Source organism: Kogia breviceps, chromosome 4 (genome assembly GCF_026419965.1).
Source record: "Kogia breviceps isolate mKogBre1 chromosome 4, mKogBre1 haplotype 1, whole genome shotgun sequence".
Classification (NCBI taxonomy): Eukaryota; Metazoa; Chordata; class Mammalia; order Artiodactyla; family Physeteridae; genus Kogia; species Kogia breviceps.
The window spans coordinates 63,407,777-63,429,753 of NC_081313.1; the positions used below are offsets into that span (position 1 = coordinate 63,407,777).

The window sequence follows — 21,977 nt, forward strand, 5'->3', positions numbered from 1 at the left end:
CATGTAAATAGAGAACACAGCCACGCTCACTTGCTGGCATTTTGTTTTGGCTGCAGAGTTGAGTAGTTGCTAAAGACCACAAGGCTCTCATAGCTGAAATGTTTACTACCTGGCCCTTTACAGGAAAAGCTCCCCCAGCCCAGGACTAGGAAGTGGAGCTGAGGAGCTGCGCTGAACTGCTGCTGAAGCGTGAATTAGCATCTCAAAGGTAAATGACAGCTGGTGATGACTTACTCGACAGATCCTAAGCCAAAGGAACAGCAGAGACGCGACTGGCGGAACTTGTGCTTTAAGAGAATTAAATTGTACATCTCCCATATGTCATTTTCAGAGCTGCAGCTTAAGGATTTTAATTTATCTGCCTGCAAAAAAAAAAAAAGCTTTGTGGAGGAGGTGGTGGAGGACACGCCTGTGAGTTCAATGCTTTTTTTTTTCTGTGGGTCAGAAGCCTGCATAGTAGGAAAAAACCTCACATCTGTTATACAAACATGGCATGTGGAACCAAAAATAAAACCCACACTGATGAAAGCCCGCATGTAGAGAGACAATTTTAGACTTAATTTTAAGACTGTATAAACAGTCTCACTGAAATTTAAAAACCACACCCACCAAATACCCAAACCCCCTTGTGATTAAGCTCAACCCTGCTTTAGAGGGCAACACACTCCAGTCCCTTTTACAAACCTCCTACCTCACCTCGGCTCCCAGTCTCCCATAAGGACAGGGAAAAAGCACTCCTGAGTTCTAACGTCACCCCAAAGGTCAACAGAAGGGACAGCTGACACCACCGTCACCAATAGTTGCTAACGGAATTCAGATTATTTTAAACTATGCAGCCTAACTAACGCTGGGGGCACCTTCTTTATACACTTTCCACCTGAGGCCCAGTTCTCTAAGGACAACTGTATGTTACTCACACCCACATCCCCTGCACCTGCCATAGTGCTTGGCACTTACATAGGCAGGAAAGAAAGGAGGAAGGGAGGGAGGAATCAATTACGTGACTTAAAAGATATTTTAAAACATGAACTTGGATTACAGTTTAACCAAGTAACACGATCACCCTTTTAAACTCTGTTATCAAGTATCAAGACTCAACTATTCACAATATTTATGTTTCCTGCTCCCACTGATCTGAGGCTACTATTGTGCTATTTGTTCCCTCTGGCCCCATTTTTATAACAGAGCTGTTTCTAACCATAAGCTCTTGTCTGTACCATTTATCTGCAGAGAGCCTTGTGGTCCTGTCTATAGACAGTTGCTTAACAGGTGCTTTTGATGGTCACAGAAAAAAGGATCAGGAAAACTTCAGTTCTCACATCTTATCCATTGCACCCTTCCTACAGTTGGATGGATCCTGAAACAGAGATCCTGTTAACATCCCATGCTCCCCCAAAGCTTCTGGGTAACAGATCCTCCAGACCGAGGACAATAACTATTGTTTCTTGTTTTCTGGCTCCTGGCAAGCTCATTATTACTGGACTAGGATCAAACCTCTTTGTCTTTGGTTCAGACTCAAAAAAGGCTCTCAGCAGGGTTTACATTAGTTCAAATCACTGCCTGTAGAACCAGACTATTTCCCACCATCACTCTCCACGCATTCACTGAGCGCAGGAGGTTGGGGCCTGAGCCATGAGAGAAGCGAGGGATGGGAGGGCAGCAGGGACTGTTTTCTCCAGCTGGTGTTATGCCTGGATGAACTTGAGACCTAAGATAAAACTGTTTGGAAACATGTGCCCCCAGAGTCACCACAACTTAGAGAGGAGGGGGACCCACAAGATTTAAGAGGTGGAACCTCACTGCCAGAGCACCCCAGGGAAACTCTGATCAGGCCACAGTGAGAATTTTCCCTCCGTGTTCTACAAAGAACTTTAAGTTCAATGGCCCAGGCCCACCTTTAACCTCAGAAACACACTCGCTGATACACTGGACACATATAAGGTACAACGGTACAAAGAACTCAGCTGCTGTTCAGAACCAGGACTTTTGAAAAGCATTCCATCTCAGCTGGATTAAAAAAAAAAATACTCCAGACTCAAGTAACTGGGTCAGCAATATTTTTTTTGGCGCTAATTCAACACTTGTTCTAACACAAAAGCATAAAATGCCAGCTGAGGATGGAGAGTTCTACTCCCTAGAACTTCAGGGCACGATAGCAACACCTGATGCTAGGTCTCAGGTACACAGTTCTCTTAACATTCAACCAGTAAAGACCAAGATCAAAACAAGAGCCAGACTTTCCAGCTTCAGCATGAATACCTGTCATTCTATGCTGTGACAAACTACATGGTGTTTGGGATCAAACTGGAATATTTTTCATTGCTGCTGTTTGTTTACTTTGAAAAGATGGTCACACCAAACACAACTTGAAGGCAGGTTCTATTTCACATGCAATGCCAACGAATAAATAAATACTAGATTTGTGGTTGCCCCTATTTTCTATTTCAGACTAACCATCATCCCTAGAGCCCAGCTTCTGGCTTTACAAAGGGAAGGAGGCAAGTGGGGAAGATAAGCTAAGAAAGCCACTGAGGGCCCAAGGTGGTACTATTTCCAGAGGAAATACTTCTCCCTCACCACCAAGTCCAGAAGAAAGATCAGGAATCAAGAGGAAGGATAAGTTTGCTAAGGTTTCTTCTGCTACTTCTGTGAACATCTGAGCAACAGCCGAACTCAGTTGTACAGGCCAGAGAGGCACCCCTGGCCGGGGACCAGCGGTCCTGGGTCCTTGTCCCAGCTCTACCTGGCGTCACGGCCTTGGACAAGCCACCTCACTGCCCTGCGCCACATCCTCTCATCTGTCAGATGAGGGGGGTGGTTAGAGTTATAACTTAAGATCCTTCCACTTTAAAATAATGTTTTATCCAAATTATACTCTAAAAAGAGAGCAATATTTCCTCTGCATGACACTTAACACCACATAGTATCTGCTGTCTCTTCACTGGGCAGAACACTTACGAATGGGAGCTGCATCCTTTGTTCCATTTCTTATCTGTTTAACTAGATCCTTTTAACTAGTAAGTTTGTTTCATGTATTTTTTTTTTTTTTTACTCCCTGTGAGTGACACCGAATGGGAATGGGAGGGCTCTCCCAAAACCAATACTTATTCTAATGCTTTCATATTCCTAATACTGTAGGTTAAAAAAAAAAGTAGAGTAGCTCATTACCAAATTTCAGCATCTCTAACATGCTGGATCAAAGCTCTGTCAACTCTAGGAACCACCGAAGTATGGTTAAATGTCACTGTGAACTGACCACAGGGTGTACTCAGGAGAGCATTTTGAAATCTAAGTCGTCTCTAAGGAAAGTAGCTTCTGTGTTCATCTACAGTTGCTATACTGTGGGAACTCCAGAATTTGAAAATGGACTATCATCTGGGAGACATACAAGTACAAAGAGCATCCTCATGGGGTCACCCATGGGGTTAGTTATCTGGAGAAAGAAGTCTGAGGGGAAGTGAACGTGTGATGCTAGGGACATGGGGACAATCCAAGTCTAAATAAGACAATTGGAACAGAACACATCAAGGAGCCTGGTGGGGTCAAATCAGGACTGCCTGAATGCAGAGTAGAAACCCAACCTTTTTATGACCTGCGTGGGGAAAGTATGTGGTCAGCACTGGACCTAGAAAAAAGGGGGAGAATGGATCTGTCCCCAGCGCTGTCCTGAGAAAAGTGTGCCTCAACCAGCAGACAAACATTAGGAATAAGCAAAGCCGGAAATGAAAGCACGGCTCAGGGAAAGCAGGCAAAGGAGAAGGGCTCAGGCCAGCAGATGACCACTACACTCAAGGGTGGGGGGTGGGGGGGGTGGATAACCAGATGTGGATATGGCCTCGGAACGAGCCTGGCTATAAACAGTCCTCCTTTATTTCATTTTCATCCATCTACTTCCACATAATCTTATGTTAATACAGCTAATATACATGAATTTCCCATTACCACATCTCCTTCTCCTTCTAAAGAACAGTGAAAATGACTGAGAAATACAGACCAAAGCTAATTTATATATCACCTCTAGGGAATGTGTTGAGAGAGACTGGATTTTCTGAATAAATAGAGAAAAGTCCTTTAAGCCCATCCTGCTACCTCTGTTCCAGGGGCCTAAATCCACAGTTGGCAGCCTCAACATCCATCCCTGTTCCCCTTCCCTGGCAAATTTTGGACTTCATGATAACTGTAGAAATCACAAGTCGAATACCTACTTAGGATTTTTTCAAAGGGGTGGGGGAAGGTGAGGACTGTAACTTGGGAATGTAACTGAAGGAGGGGCAGATTTAGAGCCAATCAGCATCCCACCTCCACTTAGTCCTGAAACTGAGTGTTCCATTGAGTCCAGAGGGCCAAAGTGACCAGAACAATTTCTAAATAGTTACTTGGATAAAAATGCCAGATTCCAGCGTGCCAAGGGTAGATGAGTTACGGCAGAGACAGGCTTCTTGGGCCCCGGCCTGGAGCTGTACGTGAAGATCTGCAAAGACCACTCGAGCACATTCAGCAACCTCCCTACTGCTCACCGTCAGGGGTGGGTAAGAAGGCTGGTGTCCGTTCTGACATTTACAGCCTTTTCAGAAACTCGTGAACTCAAAGAGTTTAAGCTATTTCCCGAGTTTCAAATCCAAATGCTATTCTTGGGGGGCAAGAAGTAAGGGTAAATATATGGAACCTGATGTAAGTAAACATCCAGTGATGGGGCCTGTGGCGAGCTACAGCATGCTAGCCCCTTCCGCAGGCAGCCAAATGCACATTAAAAAAAGAAAAATCTGCTGGCCAAACAAGAGCCTGTAAGCCAACTTAACAATGCCTGAGCTAGGAGATTTCCAGGCGCACCTGAAGTCTCTGGGTGTGTCACTGGCTACTCGGGGAGGCCTGGGCATCAGGGGTTCTACCATCAAGAGCTGGCTTTCATTAAGTCCAGGGAGAGAATGGAATTCAGAAGTTGCTTTTAAGACACTGAGGAGACTGCAGCCCTCAGCCCCCCTCATCTCTGGGTCCTGTCAGATCTCGTCCAACCCTCTTTTGAAGCCCACTCTACCCTGCAACATTATCATCCTGTGCTGAAAAGAACGGAAAAGCTCTTCTCATCCAATCATAGGAATGGTTCAATTTCCACATTCTTACTCACTCAGAGGAAAACTGACCCAAACCCACCAGCAGAAAATAATGAATAAGGCAAACCATGTCTCCAAAAGAGATTCAGTAAGAGTACAAACAAAACGTTAACACCTTTTAAAACAACTGAAGGAATAAAAAAAGATTGCTATCAAAAACAAACATCGGGCTTCCCTGGTGGCGCAGTGGTTGAGAATCCGCCTGCCGATGCAGGAGACACGGGTTCGTGCCCTGGTCCGGGAAGATCCCACATGCCGCGGAGCAACTAAGCCCGTGAGCCATGGCCGCTGAGCCTGCGCGTCCGGAGCCTGTGCTCCGCAACGGGAGAGGCCACAACAGTGAGAGGCCCGCATACCGCAAAAAAAAAAAAAACAAAAAACACATCATAGGGGCTTTCTCCTCTCAATACAAGGAATGACTCTTCAATATTTAAATTTCAAGCAAAGAAACACACTAAAACAACAACACAAACATGTCTTCCACAACGTGGAAGATATGTTTTGGTTCTGGAAAAAAAAACAAAAAACGCAAAGATTCAGCTACTACCTACCACCCATGTCAATGACTCAGAGCGGCCTGGGCACCGAGTGGAATGCAGGATGGAGAAAATGGATTCTTCCACTCAGGAACCTTTAGGGCTCTTCTTCCCTCAGCCTGGCACACAGCTCACAGGGAAGAAGCCCTGAGGGCCACATAGATGCCCTGTCCTCCCTTTTCCAATGCAGGCTTAGTCTTAGGGGCTCCTGTCCCACAGGAAACAAGAAGAGCCTTCCTTTCTCCTCCCTCCCCAAATGCCCGCACAGCTTCCTAGGACGCCCAAACTCAAAGTGTCATCATTGGTCTCCAGACAGAAGTTACACCTTGATTTAGTGGTGCCGGTCAGGAGGCTTAAATCTCTCGCCCATTTTGTGGTTGCTGTTCTACATTCTAAAATGGACTTCTAATCCCCACAAGCATCAAATATCTCAAGACTGTTCCTGCGTGAATTACATGGTCACTGACAAGAATGACCTGCAATAAAATGGCCGGTATGTTTTGAGATGGGAAAAATGCTCCAGAACAAGACAGAAATCGCGTCCCATTCAACCAGCACAGCAGAGTCAAAGTTCTCACGGGAAAGAGGAGTTTCCCAAGAGAGAAGAGGCGGGACGAAGTCTGGCCCAGCAGCTCTTTGCAGTTCCTTCTCGCTCAAAGTACAACACAGGCCGCATTGGGAAGCCAAGGCAAAAACTGAAAAGGCGCCGCCTTGTGTTCAAAATCCATACACCAAAGGCCACGTGGCTCTGGACAGAGCCCTGGCCACTGTGAAGGAAGGCACGGATGCCGGGTAGGAGGCAATTCCGCTCTCCCATCTGGGCTGTTATAAGGATATGTGCTTCCCCTCTTCCTGTCACACCCTCAACCATTTCCCCAGGCCAACGAGGAGGGAGGACTGCAGCAGAAGCCCAGTGTGCATCCCCCAAGGGACCTTTCAGCACCCACACTCAAGCACCGCCTGAGGGTGAGGCCAGCTTCTATTCTATAGGCCCAGAAACAAGCTGACTTGGTGACCAGCTAGCTGGCTGGCCCCCTGTGAGGCCTTAGAGATGGGAAAGTGTTGGTTTTGGCCACAGGGGCCTCATTCCCTATTCAGAAAGCCCAGCCAAACCATTTTCAAATAAGTACCTTCAGGGGACAGGCATAGAAACATTTACAAGAGCCTCTGTGAGGCCTCAAGGTTCCTCCTTCCCTCTGCTCTGACCTCAAGTCACACTGCACACACACCACTGCTGGGCTCACCTCCCTAAGAATCTCGGCCTGTTTCTATGACAACAGCCTCCTACTCAAGAATCTATAATGGGGCTTCCCTGGTGGCGCAGTGGTTGAGAGTCCGCCTGCTGATGCAGAGGACATGGGTTCGTGCCCCGGTCCGGGAAGACCCCACATGCCGCGGAGCGGCTGGGCCCGTGAGCCATGGCCGCTAAGTCTGCGCGTCCGGAGCCTGTTCTCCGCAACGGGAGAGGCTGCAACAGTGAGAGGCCCGCGTACCGCAAAAAAAAAAAAAAAAAAAGATTAAACCAAGTTAAGAAGAAGAGAAGAGTGGAAACCACAACCGAGGTGGAGTAGGACCTGGTATAGACGAACAAGGCAGCTTTAGCCCTTGGTCTCCCTGCCTCCAAACTTCCACAGCACTTCATGCATCCTCTCATAAGACACAACTTCTACCTGGTTTTACGCCTCAGAAGACTTTATACCTGGCTCTGGGTTAGAAGCTCCTTTTCTCTCAAGTTTGAATGACCCATGGCTCCCACTGCAGGGCCTTACTGAACAGAGATCCACTGTTTAAAGCAATCAGAGGAGAATCTAAATTTCCCAAGTTTTCACATTAGTTCCAGTATATTCCAGATCATACCACCACAATTATAAAAGCATTACCCAACAGAAAGCTTCAAAGGGATTACTTTAACTAACGGATAAGAATATAACAAGTGCTTCTAAAACCATGGTTGTCCTGAAGCCCTTGAGTGCATTTAAAATAGTCTGCAGTTTCAGCATAAGGCTGGGGAGAACAAACACTTCCTCAGGAGTTGCTCCCGGTGATACCATCTCCATGCTTCCAGCGATACCATCTCCATGCTTCCAGCGGGGCACTGCCCTGACCTTGCCCCCTCCTCACTCTGCTGGTCCCAGGAAGATGCAGTGCTCAGCACTAAGGCTGTGGGGCAAATGGGGTCTGGCTGGCTAGCCTTTCTTCTCCTGCTTTCCCTCCGAGGAGAGCTGCCCCCAGAGAACACGCCTGCAGCTCTTCCCAGCAAACTGTGCCCCTGCAGAGGAAGTGCTCCCTGGTTCAGGTGGGGTCCCCAGATGGGTTAAGTCTGACTCATTTTGGGGTTCAGTAGTAGGAAGACCACTTCCTTGCAGATACGAGTCACAATGTCTAACATCATCTTCTGGGGGGATAAAGGTGATGTTTGACATCTACCCGCTGACACTGTAGTCTTTTTTGTCAATTTGTTCAAAACCTCAGAGGGGAAGGATGGTGTTATTTATTGGGCTCCCTCAGAACCCACAACACCTCCCCCCCATAATCAGGCCTACTATGAGGAAATTCCAGAAAAAGGCCCTATATGTGTCTCTATCAGCATCATGTACCAGGGATACCTTTGTAGATACTGCCCAGTAAATGGCTGGAAGCAAATCCATCCCTCACCCCTGGAGACACCCATCCCACAGTGACATGTCCAGAAAAGTAAAACTTGCCCAGTAGCCCACTCCTCATTATCTGTGGGATTATGTAGGCTTTACCATACTGGCCACATTAAGCGTTTATATATAACAGCTGCTACTAGAGACACTGGCAGACAGCCTTAGGACAAGGGAAGAGTACAGAATTCTATAAGAAAAGACTACACATCTAATCAGGAACGGCCATCAACAAGGCTAAGATGGGACTTCCCTGGCGGTCCAGTGGCTAAGACTCCATGCTTCCACTGCAGGGGGCGTGGGTTTGATCCCTGGTTAGGGAACCAAGATCCCGCATGCCATATGGCATGGCCAAAAAGGAAAAAAAACAAACAAAAAAACCCCAAAATGAGGCCAAGACAACACACACAATCTTCTCCACCAAAAGCATCAGATGGCATCTGTCCTTCTACTAAAGATAGAGATGGTGAAGGGTTCGCCCGGTTGGAAGGAAAGCACTGAAGAGGCTTCAGCGCAGTTTAGGGAGAGCGGGTATAACCTTAAACCACCCTGGGGTGGGTGGGCCGCATCCTCTCAACTGAATGTTTCCCCCACGCCCTCATCAACCTTTCATCAGGAGTAGGAAGAGTTGCAGGGGCTGACTTACATGCTCCCTCATCTCGTTGGCCACGGTGTTGGACATCATGATGCAGCAGATGATGACGACCAGGATGAAGTAGAGCGCGTACATGAAGCGGGTGCTCCGGGACTGGCGGATCTTGGGGCAGCAGCCACAGCAGTAGGAGCAGCCAGCGTTCCCACAGCAGCAGGCCAACTAGGAAAGGAACACAAAACATCCTCTCGGAGCCTCTCCTTCACAAACCTGCTTACCCCAGACCTCTGCAGGTGAGCTACCGTTCTTCCAAGGCGTCCTGCCCATAGGATATGTGTGAACAGTTGAGTGCGTGAACACAGTTTTTGCCAGAATTGGTCTGACAGTGCCTTTAATCAACATGATGGCTTGGGAGATGCCCAATACTTAAACAGAAAAGGCACACTTCACCTGAAGCACTGTGATCACTCTTAGACAAAAACCAATCAGGGAAGAGCAAGAGAAGAAGCCAAGAACTAGAAAAAGGATGAAGTGAAGTGGGAAGGACAGGAATACCAAGAAGCTGGGCCCAAGAAAGGGAACTGTCAAAATCCATGAGCCAAGGGCTTCCCTGGTGGCGCAGTGGTTGAGAGTCCGCCTGACGATGCAGGGGACATGGGTTCGTGCCCCAGTCCGAGAAGATCCCACATGCCAAGGAGTGGCTAGGCCCGTGAGCCATGGCCACTGAGCCTGCGCGTCCGGAGCCTGTGCCCTGCAACGGGAGAGGCTGCAACAGTGAGAGGCCCGTGTACCGCCAAAAAAAAAAAAAAAATCCATGAGCCAAAGAATGAACTGCATGGGGGAGAGGAGGTAACTTGAAGCACAAAAGGCACAAGTGCCTCTTACACGTGTGTTGTTGACCACAGCTCTACGCCGCTAAGGATAGGCTTTATGCTAATGAGTGGGGCAAGATTGGGCTTTACTGGTCAATGCAACTGGACATAATTTTGAGAATATTAAATAAAATAGGGTATTAAGTTTTCAGGTTTGGGTCTGGTGTTAATTTTTTTCTTCTTCTTAAAGAGTTTGTTTTTTTAGAGTAGTTTTAGGTTCACAATAAAACTGAGGGGAAGGCACAGAGATTTTCCATATGCCCCCTACTCCTACACATGTATAGCCTCCCCCATTATCAATATCAGTCACCAGAACGGTACATTTTGGGTTCACTCTCAGTGTCGTATATTGAACAGGTTTAGATAAACATATAATGACATATATGCAACATTATGTATCAGAGTATTTTCACTGCCCTAAAAGGAAACTAGATCTTTAGTAAGGCTGGGTTTGGGGCCTGGCTCTGCCACCTACCAGCTATGAGCATTTTCAAGACTCAGACTCATTATTTTTTAAAGTGAGGGTACTAACAGTACTTAGTGTACTTGGTGGTCTCTTGGACAACCTAATCAGACACATCTGGTGTTAGGGAGGGATATCCGTTTAGCAAATAGGGAATAATACAAAAGAGATTACCATAAACCATGAATACCAACCAAACCTACATGTATTAACACTATATATAAAACCTAACAATGCAATCTCTTGATAATGATTTAGCAGGAAGTTCAGAGCTTTGCATTGGCTTCCAAACAAGCAGCAATGAGAAGGCGACACTATAAACATCACTTACAGTAAGAAGAGATCACAGGTGTAAGACCATAACAGGTTATAATCATAATGATGTTAGGACGGATCTTGGAAACATACGCATTTCCCAAGATATTTCATCTACTTCATGGAACTGCCATTGTTGGAGCCCTTTGTCATTCTGTACTATTTCATTACTTAAAATTTCTTAATGTACTCTCTCCATCTTACATTCATTTTTCTAAGCCGTTTTTCTCAAGACTCTTCTTGCCCCAGAAGGCTGGGCTACTGCTTTGCAAGACAAGCTATTCTATCGGGCTGAGCTAACAGATCACACTAGTGGGATCCTAACACTGCTGCCTGTGTGGTGTTCTTACAGGCCACCTTCCTTTACAGTTCACTCATCCATATTCCCTGTCCCTGATTTTACTGATCCCTTTCCACTCATATACCCCAGTTTTTCTTTTCTCTCCCTCCCCTGCCCCCTCTTCTCCACTCCCACTGGCTTAGCTGGCTTCTGGCCCAGACCCGCCTCCCTCCTCCTCTGCCTGCCAAATTCTTTCCAAACTGCCTCATTCATCGGTTGCTAACTCTTTAAGCTCTATGGTCTTAGATAACCAGTTTTACTGTATTTCATATGTGATCAAGTACTTATCCTACCTGGAAAAAGAAATGTTTAGAAGCAGTTGATACATCCATCCCATGAGAGAACTTACCCATAGCAGAACCAACATTTACGCTTACGATCTCCACAGAGGGGAAAAATGAACACATACAGACATAATGTCAGCCTAATTGGTCATTTAAAGACAAATAGCGACAGAGGAATGTGATCATGGAAAACGTGAAGAGAAAATCACATTGGTTTAATCCTACTCTGTCATTAAAGTCATGTGTCATTGTATGGAGCTAATTTTTTATTATTTATTTATTATTTTTCACTTTCACCCTACATATAGTGCTATGATATTTATATGTGTGTATACATATATACAGACAAGTGTACATACATACACACATGCCTAATATTAGTATCAAAGAGCACTTCTCTACTAGCCTAAAAGTTATTTATGAAAGCAAACTATGCCAATCACCAATACCATAGTACAAGTGCATTATCTTAAGCTAAACGTTGATATGGAAGTGGAAATTCAAAACAGCATCCACACAAGCAATGTTATGTTAGCAGTGAGGAAAATCTCACAGCCCTGCTGACTTACTACATCTTTCCGGAAGAGCATAATTTAGAATAAAATGGGTTTACCTTTTATTCCTTGCCACTTACAGCTTTATTACTGCGAGCATGTCACTCCCCTACTCTTCACCCTCAAAACTGGAGAAAGCAACTCCTGGCCAACCTAACTTCTGGGGCTGTCACAAGCTTGGAGAGAAGCGCCTCTGTCTTGTTACCCCCAACTCCAGAGGACCTAAACATTTTACTGAACAAGTCAAGGTATAAAAAACAAAGGTAGAATGTACAACACCAAGAGTGAACCCTAACGTAAACTATGGACTTAAAATAATAATGATGTGTCCATGTTCACTGGTTGTAACAAACGTACCACTCAGGCGAGGGACGTGAATAATGCGGAAAGCTGTGCGTGTGTAGGGGCAGAGGGTATACAGGAAATCTCTACCTTTCTCTCAATTTTGCTGTGAACCTAAAATATCTCTTAAAAATAAAGTCTATCAAAAAACAAACAACAACATATGAACAAAACAGTGCCCATCAACGGCTCAATAAATGTTGAATGAATAATAGATGATAAAGTCATAACAGCAACATTCCTCAAACAAAAGGGCTGGCAATCCCACTCCACAGGGCCAAGGGCACAAGTCATATGCTGCACTCTGAATTTCTCACACCCACATTGTATAACAAAGAGTTCATTATTAAGGGCTTTAATTTGTAGATACTGCACACAATCTTATTCCACAAGAAATCAGTATACATTCAAGAGGGACCCAAGACAATCTTTTGGAAGGAAGATGCTTACAATTCTTCTAGAAGTTCATCCTGCAGGTATACTTTACACAAGGGCACAGAGATTTAGGTATAAGGTTGTTCATTAAAAGCATAACAACGGGGACTTCCCTGGTGGCGCAGTGGTTAAGAATTTGTCTGCCGATGCAGGGGACACGGGTTTGAGCCCTGGTCCGGGAAGATCCCACGTGCTGCAGAGCAACTAAGCCTGTGCGCCACAACTATTGAGCCTGCGCTCTAGAGCCCACGAGCCACAACTACTGAGCCCATGTGCCACAACTACTGAAGCCTGCATGCCTAGAGCCCATGCTCTGCAACAAGAGAAGCCACCGCAAAGAAAAGCCTGCGCACCGCAACGAAGAGTAGCCCCTGTTCGCCGCAACTAGAGAAAGCCTGCTCGCGGCAATGAAGACCCAACGTAGCCAAAGATAGATAATTTTTTTTTTTTTTAAAGCATTTAAAAAGTCTTATTCTCCAGCTTCACAGGGGCGGAATAAATGAATTATGGACTATCCATACAATAGGACATAGTTTAAAAGAATAAGTCAGTGTTATGGGCTGAACTGTGTCCCTGACCCCACCCCTCCAGTCATATGTTGGAAGTCCTAACCCCCTGTATCTCCAAACATGACTTTATTTAGACAGACGGCCCTTAAAGAGGTAGTTAAGATTCAATAAGGTCACTGGGGTGGACCCTAATCCAATATGACTGGTGTCCTTGTAAGAAGAGATTAGGACACAGAGACACACAGAAAGAAGACCATGTGAAGACACAGGGAGAAGACAGCCATCTACAAGTTAAGGAGAGAAGCCTCCTTAATCTCGGACTTCTAGCTCTCAGATCCGTGAGAAATTAAATTTCTGTTGTTTACACTACCTGGTCTGTGGTACTTGGCTTATGACAGCTCCAGCAAACTAAGACAGCCAGTATGCCCGGATATTTATACGTATGCATATCTGTACGTGGGGAATGTGTGTGTGGACACAAAGACCGCTAACATCGATCACCTGGGCCTAGATGAGTGGGCCTAGATGTGGGGAGGAAACTAAGACAGCCATGTCTCACTGTTCTCTCCTGTCTGGGTTTTTACTATATGTGCATGTATTACTCTCATGATTAGAAAAAGAAAACGGACTATTTAAGAAAAGTAAGTTTCAAGATAATGATATAGAAGCATTTGCAATGTGGTATTGACTTGTGTGATTTCTTTCTTTCTGAAGAAACTTTCCCTCCCCCAAATATACAAAAGAAAAATTTCAAAGAGCCCTTCACACCCTCTATCTAACTTCCTTTGAAATAGCAACAGCTGAATAGCAAAGGCTTTTCTAAATAGAAGGTGCTTTGTCCTTGCTGGGGCAGAGTCCAAATGAAAGGATTAGCCAGCCTCTTGCTGCTACCTGGAGCTGGGCCTCCCCCTTAGTGTTACTTTTCTTCTCCTGTCTAAGGTGCGTGCCCTCCCACGCGTGCGCGCACACACACATACACACACCACCACAACCACAGTAAATAAATACACAGGCTCTCTCCTTGTCCTCCCCACTGGCCTTGGGCTGACAGTTCTTCTAAGGACTGATGCCAGGCATGTGAGGAAGTGATCACAGAAGCGAAACATGAGCTAGGGCTGATAGTAACTTCCGGGTTCTTTTGTTAAACTAAAAAGCACAATTCCTTTATTACCTAGAATTCCCCGCTGACAACACCACCAATTGGAAATAGCAAAGAATCAGGAAGAAAGCCAAAGAGATGTCATAGAATCCGCACAAACACATGCCCATGTATCTTGTGAGAGCTCCCCTCTTCCTCCCTCAGGTCTTTTTTTCAGTTCCAAGAGGCTCGCTTAAGCCCACCGGTGGGAAGAGTACAGGTCTGAGGTCTGAGAACCAGAAGGCCTGGATTCTAACTCTGTGCAGCTCTGGGTCTTGGTTTTCCTCACTTGCACATTGAAGGAGCCTAGGCAGATGACAGATGATAGGTAAACAGGTTTCATCTGATGCTCAACTCATTGGCAGTGGCGGTCTTGAGGTAGGTTCTAAGGCTGAATGTCTCAATCCACAGGGAAAATGCAAGGACCAATGAGCACCAGGTGCATGGTGGCACCCATGCTACAGTCTGGTCATTCCTGTGAGAGGTGATCTGATTGATCCCTACCATCCACAAGTTCTTAGATGTTGAAAAATGACCTGCAAGAGGCAAGCACACTGGGTTAAACCCAAAGCAAGAATAAAGAGAAAAATCGATATGAAAGAGAAGAATTAGAAAGTGGAGCAGTCAAAAGCTCTTCAAGCAGACATGGGTTCTATGAGCATCACTACACTGCTTCCTGGGCTACATTCTGCAATGTTCAGCTCCCGCGGCAGTGAGATAACTCACATTCATCATAATGGCTCAGGCACCCCATTAACTCGGGTTCCCTTTGTTCCACTTAGGAAGGCAAACAAGTCGTGTAGGACACTTCTGTCGCAAGAATCACCCCAAACACGGATCACATTTTTTTCAGTTCCAATGCTTTAGTTTGGGGGAGTGTAGATCCCTCAGCAAAGTGGAAAACATTCATTCATTCAGACTTATTCCTCGAGAGCTCTGGACAGCCCAGTTGGCTTTAGCACGTCAAAACTAAATTCAAACTGCAAAAGGAAAGATTGCTTCAAATCTGACACGGACCTTCATTCAGTCCCTTTTCCTGACTTGGAAATGCAGGAGCCCTAGCAGAACTGAGGAAAGACCTAAGAGATTGTTTATTAACTACAATAATTACAATATTGTCCCTTAATAAATGGTGAGGAGGCAGGGCAGCAGTAAGGAAGTTCCTAAAAAACTGAAGTTGTTGAAGCTGCTGGAAGCAGAACCCAGGTGGTTCCTGTGCGAGCTGGGGGGGGGGGGGGGGTTAATACCAAGGAAACAAGAAAAACACACAAGACATAAAACCAGGTTCAGAATATTTTATTAAAGTGAACGGTGCTCTCTGTCTTTTAATTTCCATTTCTTTCAGTAACACACACTACTACTCATGCCATGTCACGGCCCACTTTCTTTCCTTCTCCTTTGAGGTTTTAGGATTATCTATGCATCATCAGCAGTCAGCAGAGAGGTAAGGAACAATTGATTCTACTTTGATAGCAGTATTTATTTAAATTCTGGACTACATAACCAATATTTTGCAGCTCATTCCCCTCACGAGATGCTCAGAAACAGCTTCCCACTGAGCTTATACAGACCTTTTTCCTCTCTACAGTCAGGAGGCAGACGGAGTGGTAAATAGCAACTCTCGCCACCGCGGTGCCATGTGCGGCCCTTTACTGGTAGCTATCCGAGAGAATGATGCCACTTGAAAGCTAGGAGAATAAGAACACGCAACTCCTCTGCTCAATAAAGGCCTATCTTACTGCACAAGAAATACAGGTGGCAGGTAGTCGCTAATTCACAAAAGGACTGTGTTTGAGAAACCTCAACACATATTATACATGTGTGTTAGTAAGTTGGTTTGTTTGGAGCTTACAGTGGATTTCTCCCACACAAAAGAATACAGGGGAACCTAGTAAAGCTTACTTAATCCATGATAATATTAGCTAACCATAGCTAACACTTATTAATCCCTTGCTCTTTGCAAGGTACTACAACTTATCATTAGCTGTTATCTCAACCCCATCGGGCAGAGCTGGTGAGTGGTAGAGCCACGATTTGAATCTGTAGGCTCTTTGCCATTCTGCTCTATTCACTGCTGGTATATACAGAGCGTGCACTGGACAGACAACACTGGCCTGAAACCTTGGTTTCCTACAGAAGGGAAACTGGCTGTGTGGGAAGGAAGCAGCAAGAGAGGAAGCAGTTTTTCTCTCCTGCCCTCAGGGGTACAGTAAGCATTCAACAGGTATCTGAAGAAGGCATCTCCCTCTGTGTGCCCCTCCTCTCTCCTGGCAACCTCTGGCTGCAGTGGATCTGGCTGCCCTCTATTAGCGCCCTGCCAGAGTGGCTCAACCACTCCCGTTACCAAGCTCCACACCCCCTCACCCCCAAGCCCTAGCCCACTTTAAAAGCCCTACCCCTAATCCTATGGAATTAACCAAGCCATTCGTTCACTCAACTAATGGTTAGTTATACTACATACCTACTTGTGCAATGTTAATTCCTGGGAATGCAGCAATAAAAAACAGACCTTGTTTCTACCCGTGATATGACCCTAGGGGGCATTCCCCCAAACCCTCTGCTTCAGCTCCTCTCTGAAGTACCTAGATAACAGTATCTAATGCACATTCCTGAGTTGCTTTGCAGATGTGAAAACCTCCACCAAATGAAAGAGGTTAACTACCTGATGACCATGAGCACATAGCCCCCAGACCTACTGGTGCCTAAGGACTGGTAGTGTTAACCCCTGTGACACTGCCTGTTACCTCACCATCAGCCAATCAAAGAACTGTGCACAAGCTGATCACATACCCTGTGACCCCCTTCCCTCACCTGGCCTTAAAAATGCTTTGCAGAAACCCTTCAGGGAGTTCGGGGTTTTGGAGGGGGCACGAGCCACCCGTCTCCTTGCGTGGCCCTGCAACAAACCTTTCTCTGCTCCAAACTCCGAGGTTTTGGTTGGTTTGTCCTCACTGTGTGTCGGGCACACGAACTTGCGTTAACATAACGAGTTGTTTAGAAGAAAGGAACCTGGATGCTCCTTTCTGTACTGGAAGGAGTACTGATCACTGACATAATGGTGCATTCATATCATTGAATCCAATGCACGCATTGAAATGATTATACAGGAAAAGTTACCGCAGGGAAAAGATGTCCACACTGCATTAACTGAAAATAGTTAATAACACAACAGTATAGAGCATGATAGCATTTGGGGTAAAGTTATAACAAGACATAGATCTGCAATAACAACACACACAAAAAAAATCTAAAAGGATGTACCAGTATGTCAATGGTAGTTAACAGAATTGTAGGATTATGAGTGACTACGCTTTCAGTATTTTCTGAACTCTTTGTAACCAACACATATCTTGTAATTAGAAAAACACTTCAAGTTTCTCTTTTGGAAGAAAACAAGACATTTCTCTTCTACCTTACAGGTAGTAAGCACTCAAGTATTTGCTAAACGAATCAGCCAGCGAGTAAATGAGATCTACTTCTGCTATGTGATTTGGTAGAAAACAGCCAGAGTGTACTATCACTGTAACTGAGGCATAAAACTAGAAAATTCTACTGCGCTGTATTTTTAAGTATGGTTAAGATGGTGAATTTTGTTTTTACCTCAATTTAAAAATTCTTTTACCCTTATAATGTTTTTTAGAGTTTAATTGCTATAAATAAACCTCTACTTGGTAGAATTTGAAGCAAATGAAAATGAAATAGGAAAAATTAAATGGCTACCTAAGAGTGCAAGTTGAACAAGAAGCTGTGTGTTTGCCTGGCCCAGAAATTGGCTCTTGTGTTTCCTACATTTCAGGTTCTTAAGTTTTTCTCTTTTGAGTTCAGAGAATCCCTAAAGCTCCAAGGTCTTCACAATCTTTTCCATAACTGTCGCAACACGATTCTGGAGGATTGTCGGAAAGGAGTTTGGGACAGGAGGTTTCTCACACAGGTTTCAACATTCTAGAACGTGCTGGTTTCAACAGCATTTCCATGAAAAGCACTGTCAAGGGTCAGTGTCCTTCCTTCATGAGCACTGAGTACCCACAGCCACTGGGACCGAATCTGAAACGGGCAAAGGACAGGTCATCAACACCCACCAAGCCAGCACTGGCTTTTGGGTTACAACGAATCTGGACACAACCGTTCCCCTTGTTGGGAGTCTCTTTCTCACGAGGTTAGGGTTACTTAACAGCACCAAAAGAATGCTGATCGAGGGGGCTTCCCTGGTGGCGCAGTGGTTGAGATTCCGCCTGCTGATGCAGGGGACACGGGTTCGTGCCCCGGTCCGGGAAGATCCCACATACCGCGGAGCAGCTGGGCCCGTTAGCCATGGCCGCTGAGCCTGTGCATCCGGAGCCTGTGCTCTGCAACGGGAGAGGCCACAACAGTGAGAGGCCCGCGTACCACAAAAAAAAAAAAAAAAAAAAAAAGAATGCTGATCGAGTTCTCTGTTCTCAGACAGCAGTTGGATTCTTTGAGTCATTCCCTCACACCACCCTCCGCTTATGCATCTTCTAAAAAATACCACACTCGATATACTTTAGTAAGTTGGTGGAGAGAATCTATATGAAACTAACTGTTTTCTGTTGAACTGCCAGAAAGCGGAAACACTTGTGGGAGACAGATCATTCAGAGCAAAGTTTGTCAAACTCTGCACCATTGGAAGCCCCATAATTCTTTGTGGGGGAGTTGCTGTCCTGTGCACTGTGGCATGTTTAGCAGCATCCTTGGCCTCTCCCCACTACATACCAGTAGCAACCCCCCTCTTCTCCCTCACAAGTGGAGACAATCAGAAATGTCTCAGACAAATGCCTTCCCCCCTTCTCAATGGAGCCAGGCTGTCTGGGTTCACACCCAAGCTCCAATGCAGCCTGGTTAAGCGGGCGCTGGGCCAATTCTTTACCTCTCCAGGTTTCAATTATCTCATTGTTAAATGGGAATAAAAATACCTAATTCACAGGGCTGTTGTAAGGGTTAAATGAGTCAATTCAGGAAAAGCTCTCGGCACAGAGCCTAATACAGGGTAGCCACCCACTTTCCCAAGAAAGCCACCTGTACTTATCATCTACATCATCAATAGTCGTGTCCCTCCTCCCCAGAGAGGCGCCCCTCCTCAGTCCGTCAGGTAGATATGGAAAAAGGTAAAGATGGGAGGGGGGTGGGATCAAATCATTACTACCTCACTTACAACAATGCTTTCATTTTTCTGCCCTAATGTGAGTGATAAATGCATCTGTTGAAGGAAAATACTTTCAGAAATAAAACTTCTGAGATCTAAACCCAGGAAAGCATCCTAGCAACCTGGGGAAAAGTCATCATGTGTGTGGAAGCACTTCCCAAGTGCCCTCTTTATTTCCACTGAGGAACAAACAAGGCAATCAGAACATTCATTTGCACCAACTGAAGCCACAAATACCTGGAGCAGAACAGTTCTGAGAAAGATGAGTTAAGCAAGTTCCAGGAAAAAAAATGCTGTAGGAAAACAAAGCCTTGAAATTCAAAATGGAAAAGTGTAGGATGATGGGAAGAAAAGTGCTCATTAGGTTTAAACCATTTTTTTAAAAGTCAGTTTTAAGGCTTCTCATCAAAATGAGAGAGGGGGGAAAATCCTGCTCGTTCCACTTCATAATAGCTTATCAACAAGCAGTTAATGAAACACAAAGGCCAAAATTGGCTTGATTGTGTCGTGGAGATTATGCCACAATGAAGAACTCTGCCAAGCCCTTTCTAAGAGGTGCTTTACGCCAGCCCAGTCCCCAGACGCTGCCAAGCCTGGTGATGGAGGCCACAGAGCCAACCAGATCCAAGTGTGCTCTGGGAAGGAGAACAGAAATGGGCTCATTTCACAGTTCCAGCAGGCAAGACCCCAGAGCTCAGGTGGGCCAGCAGTTTCAAGGGGTTAGCAGTGCACTCCTTTCCCTACCAAGTGAAATCCCACGTGCAACTCCAATGTATAAAACATATGGGTGCACTAAAACACTACAAATGTTCTTATATGTACATACAACACACATTTATCAAATGCTTACTAGTGACCAGACACTGTTCTAGGAGCTAGTAGTACAGTCGCTGCCCTCACGAAGCTTACATTCTAGTCGATTTATATCAAACTCGGCATCCCCCAAATTCCACCCAAACTGGGACATGTCGCAGAACCTAGGTTGAAAACCTCCGATCCAGTCCAGTCCCCTCATTTTCCCGACATGAAATCGGAGGCCCAGAAAGGTTAGGTTATTTGACTGAAGGACAAATCTCGTGATGGGCATCAGTGGACCAGCAAAAAACACACCATTTGAGACAATTCAGCAGTCTGGAGGCAGGACGAGCTAAAAACTCAGCCTGTGCGTCCCACACTTCTGCATCCATAGCGCAATCAACTCACAGACACGCAAGCCCACTAACACATGGCACCATAAGTAGTTTAAACAACGCTCTGACGACTCTAGCAAGAAGGCAGTTAAGTGTCTAGTACAGTTTGAAAGTTTTCCATCACAACACAGTTAAAGTGATGGCATTTTATGGCTCACAATGAGTCAGCCCTGGGGTGGCCACAAAACTGAGCTCTCTGGAAGCTACGGGCTATGGCTGCTAAGTGTCCAAGCCCCTGAGGCGCCTCCCTCCCTACTTCTGAGAAGCAGGCAAGTCCCTCCCCGCATCCCTCACACAACCGCAGGATCAACTGCTGGTCACTCTCCCTCCCCGCTGCAGGAAGAGGCCGCTGCTCAAGACACCTCCGACCCCTGACAAGTGACAAGCTGGCTATCTCTGAAGGTGAGACTAGCTGCAGTGGTTCTGTGCAAGGACAGACTCACACGCGCCTCTTGCCCTAGATTCTCCAGAAGTCAGGATTTCATATAATCCTATTCTTTAGGATTCCCAAAATGCCTGATAGAAGGTGACGTTTTAAATCTGTTGTCACATAAATGAATAGAGAAACTGGAAAGAGAAATGTCAGACAAAGGCCTCTGGTTTGGAAAACCTGTACCCGTATGGCACCAGCCCTCAGGGGCAGGGAAGGGAGGGAGAAAGGGCCGCAGTAGCTCCTGGTTCTCACGGGGACCCTCCTACAGGGTTGCCCTCACCCGTCTCTCCACATGAAAGCCTGGTGGCCACATGAAAGGTCCTGGTCTCACAGCCTTTTCTCAGAGCTGGAGTAACAGCTGCACTGTTTTCCTACAGCTGAGAAAACACCTCCTCACAGTTGAGACTGCCCTTCCTCAGTCCCTCAAAGATTCAGGAGGCCTTCTTCCCAGGCCCCCTCTCCTTCCATGCTCGAAGTTTACCTCCTCCTCATACTTGCAGCTTGAAGAGGAAGGAATGAATAGGTGTATATCCTTCCCCCAGGCAAATATCCGCAGTTAACTGCCTTTTTTGGTTGAAGAGCCGCCCAGGGGCCCAGTGGATCTTATCAGCAACCCGCCTAACCCTCTTCTGAACCTGGGCCTCATGACAAGGCCAACTGGCACCAAACCCTAGGTGACAGGGTTTGGGAGGTTGCTTTTATTCATCGCACCGGCTGGCAGAGCACTCTCACACACGTGCAACTCCCCCCTGCGACCGCGCCCCCATCCTGAGAAGCTTCCTGTTAATGTTCTTAAAATACCTCTGCAAAAGGAACCGAGGCCACACACGAAGGAGCCCGTGAATCATATTTTTTTTTCTATCAAAATATCAACAGAAATGAAAATATTCTTATATAGCCCCCCTGCCCCAACCTTCACCTTCATATTTTTAATCCACCAGAGCACTGGCTGTGCCAGCAAGGAGGGCGGAGGGGCTTCTAAGGGAGGTTCTCCCAGGGGCATTCTTTTCAATGAAAGAAGTCACGTCTCCAGCGCGAGCGGTGTTCCCTCTGC

At 46.0% G+C, this 21,977-nt stretch overlaps 1 protein-coding gene across 1 annotated transcript in view; it reads right to left on the reverse strand.

Moving 5' to 3' along the window:
* The window catches only part of SERINC5 (serine incorporator 5), an 85,599-nt gene that overhangs the window by 39,631 nt on the left and 23,991 nt on the right, over positions 1 to 21,977 (reverse strand). The window contains exon 2 of the mRNA XM_059060670.2: positions 8,942 to 9,109. Coding sequence (XP_058916653.1) covers positions 8,942 to 9,109 — 168 coding nt within the window. The remainder of the gene's footprint in view (positions 1 to 8,941; positions 9,110 to 21,977) is intronic.